Source organism: Camarhynchus parvulus, chromosome 4 (assembly GCF_901933205.1).
Source record: "Camarhynchus parvulus chromosome 4, STF_HiC, whole genome shotgun sequence".
NCBI classification, from domain to species: domain Eukaryota; kingdom Metazoa; phylum Chordata; class Aves; order Passeriformes; family Thraupidae; genus Camarhynchus; species Camarhynchus parvulus.
This window is the reverse complement of record NC_044574.1, coordinates 15,581,568-15,592,233: the sequence shown is the minus strand read 5'-3', so window position 1 is coordinate 15,592,233 and position 10,666 is coordinate 15,581,568. Positions and strand designations below refer to the sequence as shown.

General features: G+C 41.6%; 1 protein-coding gene across 1 annotated transcript; it reads left to right on the top strand.

Annotated features, from left to right (window-relative positions):
- The first annotated feature begins 2,381 nt into the window (after nucleotides 1-2,381).
- FGFBP2 (fibroblast growth factor binding protein 2) lies at nucleotides 2,382-4,293 on the top strand. Its single transcript, XM_030948071.1, has 2 exons — nucleotides 2,382-3,062; nucleotides 3,878-4,293. Exon 1 carries the CDS (start codon nucleotides 2,459-2,461, stop codon nucleotides 3,047-3,049), a length of 591 nt encoding a protein of 196 aa, XP_030803931.1. The 5' UTR covers nucleotides 2,382-2,458; the 3' UTR covers nucleotides 3,050-3,062; nucleotides 3,878-4,293.
- The last annotated feature ends 6,373 nt before the right edge of the window (nucleotides 4,294-10,666 follow it).

Below are 10,666 nucleotides of genomic sequence, written 5' to 3'. Positions count from 1 at the left end.
TGTTTGGTTCTCCCTTCTTTTGTTGCAGAGACATCTCCCAGAATAGCTGCACAGAGTTAAAATCTTATGAGAGTGAATTTCTTTACCCTGATTAAAAATCTTTGCTACATCTGACTTTTACTTTTGCAGCAGGGAGGACTGGAAGAACTTTGACTCTGGGTGAAGGAGTTTGCAGCTTCCACCAAGAATGTGAATTATGCAAAGGTGCTAGGATTCAAGCTATGAGCTGTGCAGGATACCTGTTTGTGTATGGCACTGGTAGCAGAATTAAACATTTGCTAGTTCTTCAGCTCCCATGGTTCACTGCTGGCATCCTAATTTACCTTGTAAAAGAACAATTGTTTTCTATTGATATGAGAGAGCACAAACTGTTTAATCTGAAGCACAGGCAGACAGGACTGAAATGTCAGATTAGAATGAGCCAAACACTTGGTGGGAACATAGCAGCTGTAACACATAAATATATTTGAGTCCAAGCTTTGCTATTTCTCCTTATCCTTGTGGTTTATTTGTTCTCATGATTATGCTTGAAAAACTTTGAAAACAAGAGATCTGAAACTGGTATAAATTAACTTTTGAATTGCTTTGGACTCTTCAGCAAATCTAAAAATTCTCAGTGCTGTTGTGCATAACAAAGTGTAAACAACACATTTTTTTGTCGAATATTAGGAGTAGGAGGTATTCAAGTGCTTGCAGTAGGGATTTGAGGGGGGTAACAAGATTCCTCTGTCTGGATGGCTGTAGTGTGAGAAGACTCCCCAGAAAACAATGGAAGAGTGAATGGTAAGTCTTAAGTAGGCTTGTGCCATTGTTGTTCTAAGGCTTGGCTGGAGCCACACCACTGTACCTTGAAAGAGAGAGGAGGAACGAATGGAAAGAAGCTAGAGATGAGGTTTCTGCTAAAAATGTTATTAAAATAGCTGTGGAGAGAGAAAAGAAAACAAGGTTGTTCTCTCTGTCAAATGGTATCTAGTCATGGGAAGCTGATGGCACACTGACTGGAAGAACAAGGTTAGGATACCCAGAGTGGCTGTTCAGGTGGCTGCTTCTTCAAGCAGGCAGCTTTCAGGTTATCTGGGCTGCCACAGCAGCAAGGGACTCTTGTCCTTCTTCTATTAATGAAGCTTTTGTGGTTGTTGATGATGTTCTGCTTTGCCATCTGTGTTAAAATGAATGGTTGTGCCTTATTATTTTGTTTAGCACTACCTAATGAGTGACTAAATACACAAACTGCTGTTCTGTTCCATTATGTGTGGCCAGTTAAACCCCGGGTTTCCAGCACCCCCCAGTTACTGCAGCATACCTAAACAATGCAGTAGCCCTTTCCAGGAGCTGCTCAGGTCAGGCTGGCTGTAGCAGAGATGTCTTTGGAAGAAGTGCCTAGTGGGGGTCTTACTACCCAGAAAAGAACTGTGGATTGCTACAGTAGGGGAGGGATTTTTCCTCATGGCCTTCTGAATGCTAAGGGAGTTACAGTGATTTTTCCTTAGCTCTGTTTTTAGTTAGTGCAGCAGAAACTGCTAGGACAGGATTCTGCACTACAATATTTCTGTTTTCCTGCCTTTGTTTTATGACATTTTTACAGCTCACTTGTTACAAACAGGAAAATACCTATTTAAAAAAAGAAAGTGATGAAGTGCAAATACATGTCTGACATGCTCTGTGGTCTGTTCCCTGCTGCTGAGAACTGTGATAAGTTAGTTCTGTTGTCTTGCTCTCTTGGCTGAAAGTGACTGGTGATGTGAAAATGATGATAAAACTTCCAGATGTTTGGTATTTTTTAGACTGGTAATACCTTATTTTGCTTAAGCTTTATTTCTTTTCTGTGTGTACGTACATGGCTCAAAGAATGTGCAGTTGATCCTTCCATGCATCCCCAGTGCATGTCATGTGTGGACAAAAGGAAGAGTTGAAGTTGCATCCTTACTGTGAAAATCCCCAGAAGGCCCATTCCACAAATCAGCTTTTTTACCAGGACACTTACACTACCAGGACATTTATAACCATCCAGATGCAGAGATTGCTTTGTACTTCTATCCTTTTTTACTTTGATATCATCTTATAAGCTCTAGCATGAAGATAGCTATAAAGCAGCTGGAGAATGGAAAATATCTGTTAAAAATCAAATGTGACATGTTCATCCTGGATAGGAATGTGCTTCTCAGTTATACAACTATCGTTCTGTATTTTAACTGCATTTACAAGACTTGTCTTGTTACCTTCTTGGGAGTTCACACTCCCAAGGTTATTCGACACTCCCTCAGGCTATAAATTATGGGCATTTGCCTACTGAAGTGTGATTTATTATTTTCATAAAATGCCCAACCCTTACATCCCGTGTTTAGCTGGAAAGAAGCTTCTTTGTGCACCAAGACTTTAAATTGTGAGCAGCCATTTACTCACTGCTTTTACTTCTTTGGATCGTGTTGTTCAAGGATCTCGGCTCCCTCCTCTCACCATGAAGAGTTTTGCTCTCCTTTTCCTTGTTGTGATCTGTGGCATGGGAGCGCTGGGACAGAAGCTGAAGCCAAAGAAAAGAAGCAATGGTGAAGAAATCAAATTTCGGACTAAAACCAAAGATGTTTGCACAATAACCACGAGCGGCGATGACGAGGAGATGAAACTTAGAATTGAATGCAAAAGCCAAGGGATGTCCTACTGGTGTGAATTCACTGGCAAGCCATCAGTCTGTCGTGCTTTCAGAAATAATCCAAAGATTTACTGGAATCAGATCGCTGCAGAACTCAGAAAAGTCCCGCATGCTTGCGAATCCATGGAAGTCTTGAAGACCACCATGTGCCAAAAGGCTCCCCCAGAGGCTCTCATGAGGCAAATAGCTGCTGGTATGGAGCCAGAAGATCTAGCAAACCAAGAAAAATCAGTCCAGAAAGCTGCCATTCCTATGAGAGAAGCAGGGCAAAACTCTGACCCAGGCCAGCATGGTCAAGGGTCTGAAAATGAAACTGAAGCAATGAAACTGGCACGGGAACACTGCTGGGAATCTCTGCATGGTGTCTGCTCCTACATCATTGGCATCCTTAGGGGTTAAGGATTTGCTTCAGGTAAAACTAATCTGGAAACATGGCAGAATATACCTAAGAGTAATTGTGTTCTACATTTTTTTTTTTTTTTTGGGGGTCTCCAGGATGCAGACAGGGAGGTGCTAAGCTTTCTTGCTAAAATCTAGTATTACAAGGCTTTTGAGGGGCTGGGCAGCTTAAATTTCCGGTGATCCATGTTAGTTCAGGACTCCTGTGAGGTCTTCAGTACGTACTGAGATGTTTGCCCTATCTGTTGTTAATCTATGGTACTTCAGTTCTAACTGTTTGAATTGAGCTAATTTTTACCTTCTGTCACTCCTTTCCTCTTGTGCTGCCTTCTGGATTTACACCAGGGAAGTACAATAAATAACAAATGCATCAGATCCAGCCAAATGCATCGGTTAGAACAAACTGCATTCAGAGACTGAGGGAATAAAGCTTATTCATCAAAACTGCTGGTTAATAATGAAATATTTTAATCTAAAAAACTAGTTCATAAATCCCTTGCGGAAAACTCAAGTGGACTGTCTTGGTTTGCGAGTCTGTTACTGTAGAGCAGTAGGGGATCACATGCAGGCACTTGTTTGGTAAGTCTCAGGTTTTCAGTCAGCATTTTAAAAGGCAAAGCCCTTTATTGCAGAAGTGATTGGTTTTATATCCACTTCTGTTCCAGCTCAGAGAGAAAGCCAGGAGCTGATAAGTGGACTTGGCAAACTTGAAAGAAATGGGAATATATGCAGTGTGAGCTGGCAAGTGTTTAGGCTGCTAATGATAATTTATGTCTAATACAGCAAAGTGACTAATTTTCTTCTTTTTTGTTTTGTTTTGTTTTGCAGAGCAGTGGTATTACAACTGAAGAAGGGTCCTTGCTGCATTGTAATAATATAGACATAAGAATTTTGGTCAAAAATCAGTAATTTCTATAAATCTTCTAGCTGTTTCCTTTTTAAAGAAAAAATGAAGCTTTTTAACAGCTCTGAAAAATTCACAAAACTGGAGTGACTGTGCTTAAAGTGTTAGGATGAACTAACTGCCCTTAGGCTTGTTACACACCTAGGTGATCTGCATTTATGTAACCTAGGATCTGCTTGACCTTGCATAGGTTTTTGTGTGTACTGACTTGCTTCAGTTTGTTAGAGATGAAAGCTGTTAATGATTATACAGTTAGTGCAAACAATAAAAATAAGATTTTTTGAAAAGGTACTTGGTGTGCTTTCTTGAAATTTTAACTGGTGCTGTTTGTATAAAGTCACAGTATTTGACACTTGTTTCTTAAGAGATTGTTGGTAGAATGTGTAAGAGCAATTAGAGGTCTGAGTCATTGCTTTCCCACTGTGAACAAGTTTGCATGAATATTAGTACTTTCAATGTTGCAAGGTTTATGTTACAATAATGAGTTTCAGTCAGCAGGAAAAAAAAACTGTAGAAATGAGAGAGTAATGTAAGAATATATTTCTGAACATAGCAGATGAAAAGTGTTCACCAGTGATGCATCTGCAGAGTTTGGTGTTACCAGGACCTGTTAGTGGTACTATTAATGTTTGGTTTCAGTAGATATTCTGAAAAGTAACTTACTTGTCAACTTGGGCGCTTGGCTAAATCTCCTCAAAAAACAAAACAAGATCTAATGGCTTGTTGTCATATTACAACACAGTCATGTTCAGATTATTATTTAACAATGATCCCTTTTGTTCCCAAGAGAGTTTCACAGCAGGGATGTAACTGGAAATTCTTCATACTGTAGAATTTAATAGTGCTCTGTGTTTGCCTTCCCATGTTTCTGCAAGGTATTGTTGTCTGAAGTACTTCTGCAGCTTTACTCACAGATTTGTAATTTTCACTACACAATTCCAGACCATGATTGTCCAATCATTAAACTTTATGCCTTGTACCAAAAAACTTGAAATCAATTTCTTTCACCTAACCTCTTGATATATATGGAGAAGAATAGCAAGTCATGAACACAGGATCAGAGCAGGAGGTTGTGTGTACAAGGCAGAAATACCATTTGAATGCAGATAAAATGTGTAAGCTGTATTTTTCTCTGCCATGAACACAATATGGTTAATTTTCACTTGTGATCTCAGTTACCATTGCCAGGCTGTTGTGCTGTGAGTAAAAAATGTAGTAGTACACCTACTCACCTAATTCTGTCATAAAAATTAAATAATTGTCTGATTTGCAAACATGCACAATGCATCAAAGTGATATTAGGAAACTTGGCAATGTTAAGGGGAGGAGAGGGTTTTTCTTGAGGTGTGCTTTAAAATGTTTTTAAACTCCTGTTACATATGATGCAAAATTCACTTTGCAGAGTGAGAATTTCGCAGTAGTATCCACAGTACTAATGACCTCACAAATGAGACAGTAACTTGCATTGGGAGAAATCTGGTACAATCAGTCACCCACCATAGTTTTTGGTGGGAGAAAAGAAGAGGTTTCATCTGTACTCCAAAAGAACATCTTCCCCTTCATGCCATCTTCTCTTTGTGTACACAGTGAGCTCAGGAGGCAGCAGAGTTGTCTGTCACTTTGAAGAACTGTTGATATAGTCTAAAATTTGTGGCCATCACTAATTGTGCTCAGCAGAGGACAAATGTCACACACCAGCATGCTGTTTCCCAGGGAGCTTGTGTCTCATTTCAGTAGAGCAGGGCTCTGCTGCAAAGGGCTCCTGTACTGTGCTGCCTGGAATGACCACCTGAAGTTTCACTGTTGAAAGCAGAAATCCAAGTGTTGCACCAAAGGCCCCCCTTTAACAAAATGCTTTTTGTAACATACTCAGGACCATAGTTAAGCACCACATTTTAGAAAGAGGTGAAGGTGATGCATGCCATGGATTGCATTTCATTGACAATGCTATGTAACCCTCAGCAAGTCACTTAAATATAATGATCTTGCTTTCAAAATGTTTAAAAATTGGATGTTAACTGAAATGCCCCACTTCAGTGTAACAGCACTGTGATTGTATTGTCTACATTACCATTTAATTGTGTTTAGCACCAGAAATGTACAGTCATGACATTTCAGTTTCCTTCTGAGTATGAATGTGCTATTCATTGATGAAAGGATGAATTGAGAAGTGTTTGTGGTGAGTTTAGTGCAATCTTTGGGTACCTCATGAAAGAATGAATGAAACTTGCTGTTTCCTTCCTTTTAGGTGAGCTAGTTAGTCCTGTATATGTAAGTACCTCAGGAAATCCATCCAAGTGGAGGTGGAATTTGTCTTTATATTCCTGACAGAGGAGCAGCAGGTAAAAAAGCTTGTCTGGATTCCTGCAAGTGGGGAGACCATTGATACCCAGGCCTGCTACTTCTGCTGATAATTCAGTGCAGTGTGAGGTATCCACCTGCCTCAGAATCCTCATGTTTAGGTTTCCAGGGAAGCATCCCAAGTACTTGCTACTTTGATAATGGAAGCCTCCAAAAAAAAAAAAAAAGGAAAATCAAGTATTTGGAGAACCTGTGTATGCAAGGATGTGTATTTGGCACACAGTTAAGATCCAAAAAAAGACTGGAGTGAGTCTAATGGAGAGCTATCAAGATGGTCAGGACTGGAGCACCCTCCTGTGAGAAAAGGCCAAGGGAATGGGTTTTGTTCAGCCTGAAGACTTGGTGGGGGGGAACTTAATAGCCAGCCCTCAATCCGTATGAGAAAGCTACAGAGAATACAGAGCCAGGCTCCTCACTGATGTGTGTGATAGGAGAAGAGATGCTGGTCAAAAATTCATAGAGGTGAGGTTCTGATTAAGTGAAAGGGATGACATAAGGAGGAGAAATGCAGGAATGGATTCCTCAGAGCTGCTCTGGAATCTCCATCTGTGGAGCTTTTCAAGACCAACTGGACAAAGTTTAAAGCAGCCTACTCTGAGTTGATGACTGCTATGCAGTAGTGCACTCTGGTGTTTTCTGAGAGAATTGTTTAGGTCTGTTCTCTGGTCATTCCTGCATTGTATGCAGCATTAGGTTTTGCATTCTTGATTCTTCAGTAGATGTCATGGTTGATATGGCATAGATTTAAGGCACAGATACCTCTCACAAAAGGACAAAGGAAAAGCTAAAATTTCCCCAAAGTTTCCCACTGCTGTTCCTACTTCTGTAGAAGCTTTATGCTCGTCTCTTTTTTTCTTTTGTTTCTCTTGCTGTTGCCTTTCCCAGTCTCTGTTTTCTTCTTGGAAGAGGAGTCAGTCACATCACAGGAGATTTTTGTTGGAGTTCCCTGCTTTTCCTCTTAAAATGAGAATTGTTCTAATCAGACTTCACAGATCATTTTACGGTGACAAAAAGTATGTGGTGCATACATAGAAGTGGTATATACAAGAGCAGGAGTAGGAACACAGAGTGGAGGAGGTGCAGTCAGTAGATGACAGGACATTGATTTTATCTCACAGACATGTTGTTTACTTTCCCTTCTTGAATACAAATTAGACTGCTTGAATGACAGGCAGGAGGCCAGGTCTGGATTTCCAGAGCAGCTATGCTGCTGTATGTACAGAGCAAGAATAAATTAGGCAGATGTGTGATGTGGAGCAGAAGTTGGTGCTCCCCTCCCTGCCCTCCTCAGCAGGTTATGGAACTGTTTGTGTAACCCCTGCTCAGCACAGGCCCCCTCCCATGGTGGCTCCTGCTGCCTCAGGGCCCACAATGCTTGTAGTCAGGAAGGGAAACAGAGCTGTCCTTTTAGATTCTGCTGGCTGCAGATGTAAAAAACCCTGCATTGCTCTGGCACTGCTGCTGGGGCCTGTGAAAATTAATGTGCTGGTGGTGACATTGGTTGCCCCTTTATTTGTCTTACTGGTGTAACATGAGGGCACTCCAACAAATGCAGCTGTAATGAAGTGAAGAATGTGCCTAGGCACTAGGCTAGAAGCTCCACAACGAAGGAAATGGTGAGCAAAATTCAAGCTCTGACCTCTCAATTTCCCCTGCCAAACAGGCCAGCAGGAGGGCAGGAATGCTGCCCCCATCCTCCCCTCTCACCCCACTCCAACATGGGTGCTCTCAGAGAGGTACTGAGAGGACCCCCTGTTTCTTACACTCCAGAAATTTACTATGGGTTTAATATAAATCTCCCATCTGAATGCAGCCGTGTGTCTCTGGTTTAGTTAAGTTGATACTTAATTAAAACCATTACTCTTCACTTTTTTCTGTTCATCGCCTTAAATACAATGATTTGGAGAAGGGACAAAAAGCTGATAAGGAGAGAAACAAAAATAATATTTAAAACCTAGTGGTTTTATATTTTAAAAAAGCTTTGTACAAATACTAAGCAGCTAGTCTTGAGTAGCTGGCTCAACAGAGGACACATTGATGGGTTAACAGGAAAGGGCTTTTGATGATGCCAAGGTTTCACTGATTATTCCAAAACTAAAACTTACAAGTGTCTATATGGCAAGAAGACAGCAATGACTAAATTGGCTTTTACCCTTTATGTAATGCTTAAATAAATTATGGTCTAAATTATTTTGTGAGATAATTTCATGAGTTTTGTTGACCTTCAAAAAAATCTCTTTTTGTCTTTTCAGAAGCTGTCCAAATGTTGTAGTTTTTATTCTTGATCCTGTCTGGTGTACCCTGTCTCACCCCAGCAGTGGGTCAGCCATTGAGCCCTGTTCTGGTGTAGACCATAGTCATACAGAACACTTTAGTCCTAGTTCAGAGCAGTTTTAGACTTGTAGTGGTGCTGAAATGAGGCAGGTCTAAGAGTACTTTGCTCAACTCAACTACACTGTAAAATACTGTTGTCAAAACGAATTGGGTAGCTCCATTTATTTTCAGATCTGAGGTCAAATCCTGACCCAGCACCACTGTGTTCACCACTAAACCATATCCCCCAAGTGCCACATCCACATGGCTTTTGAACACTTCCAGGGATGGTGATTCCATCACTTCCCTGGGCAGTCTGTACCTGTCAGTACCTGTCTGTACCTGACCAACATTTCAGTGAAGAAATTTTTCCTAATATCTGATCTAAACCTCTGGCAGAACTTGTGGCTACGACCTCCTGTTCATTTGTTACCTGGAAGCAGAGGCCACCCCCCCCCCCCCCCCAGCTACCACCTCCTTTCAGGTAGTTCTAAAGAGTGATTAGGTCTCCCCTGAGCCTCCTTTCCTCCAGACTAAACACCCCCACCTTCCTCAGCTGCTCCTCATGGAACTTCTGCTCCAGACCCTTCCCCAGCTCTGTTGCCCTTCTCTGGACAGGCTCCAGCCCCTCAGTGCCTTCCTTGCAGTCAGGGGCCCAAAACTGAACACAGGATTTGAGGTGTGGCCTCACCAGTGCCCAGGACAGGGGGACAATCCCTGCCCTGGTCCCACTGGCCACACTATTGCTGGTGCAGGCCAGGTGCCTTGGCCTTCTTGGCCACCTGGGCACAGCTGGCTTGTGTTCAGTCACTGTCAAACAGCATCCCCAGGTCCTTTTCCACCAGGCAGCTTTCCAACCATTCTGCTCCCCGCCTGTGGCACTGCCTGGGATTGTTGTGACCCAAGTGCAGGACCTGGCATTTGGCCCTACTGAACCCCATAAAATTGAGCTCAGCCCCCTGATCCAGCCTGCCCAGATCCCTCGGCAGAACCTGAAGTCATTTGGACTGTGTCATCAATAATACACATATAATACTATCTAGTAATTAAAGATTGTTTTAAACAGTCTAGGACTCAGATTCTGAAGGCTGTGGATGAGCAAAGTGGGAAGTGGTTATGGGAAGGCTGTTCTTTAACACATGCAGCTTTCAGCCCTGTTCCCAACCAGCAGGTTTGTTAACAAGGACTTAGGACCTCTTTACCCACATACAGGAGAAATGTCCCTGAATTCCCTGATGGCATGAAGTAGGACATAGATGTGAGATTCCTCTACACAGAAGAACAAATAGAATTAAAAAATTGGTAAAAGGTTTCTTGGTGCATTCATGTGACATCAGAGGGGAAAGTGGTAATTTGAACTGGAATTGGAATTGCAATGCTGCACTTTTAGCAGTGATATTCTGATGCACTGCTTTTCACCCATTTTCAAAAAAGTTCTGGCTGAAAAGAACTAAATTATTCTAAAAGAAGTCCTAAATATTTAGAATATTGCTAGTTCTCTGCAAAACCATTAAAATGTATTAATACCTAATGTTTAGGATTATTTATTTCTTGTCTGTTGATGGTCTCCACATGGAGGAGCTGTAGAGTTAGAAATGATCCAAGAAAAAACACTTCAGAGATGTCACGTCTTCTCTAAGTTAACTGAGCAACCCCCAAATCTATCATAAATGTTGAGTTATGTGCATCCTTTCAGCTTTTGCTGACCATGACAAGTTGCACTGAAACTCAGAAAGATGGATCAGGAAACTTATTTACTTTTTTCTTTGGCTTCTATTCACTACATACCTGAACCTGCTGAGATCACTAAAATGAGAATGGCAAATAAGATTTTTCCATTTCCTTTGTGCTTTCTCTGCGCCTTCAGAGAAATGTGTCAGATGTGGAAATGCTGGGAGCTGCCAGCCCACAGAGCAGCTGTGAAATGCAGACTCTATGGTCTTTATTCTGCCTTGCTGAGCTTCCAGCAGGAGTTTTCAGAGCCCCTTCCAGATGTGAGCTCTGGAGCCTTACAGCTTATCCTGTGTTTCAAGGATAAC

What these genes read in the sequence shown, in the direction of transcription:
- FGFBP2 (XM_030948071.1), top strand. Translation starts at nt 2,459, where the DNA reads ATGAAGAGTTTTGCTCTCCTTTTCCTTGTTGTGATCTGTGGCATGGGA.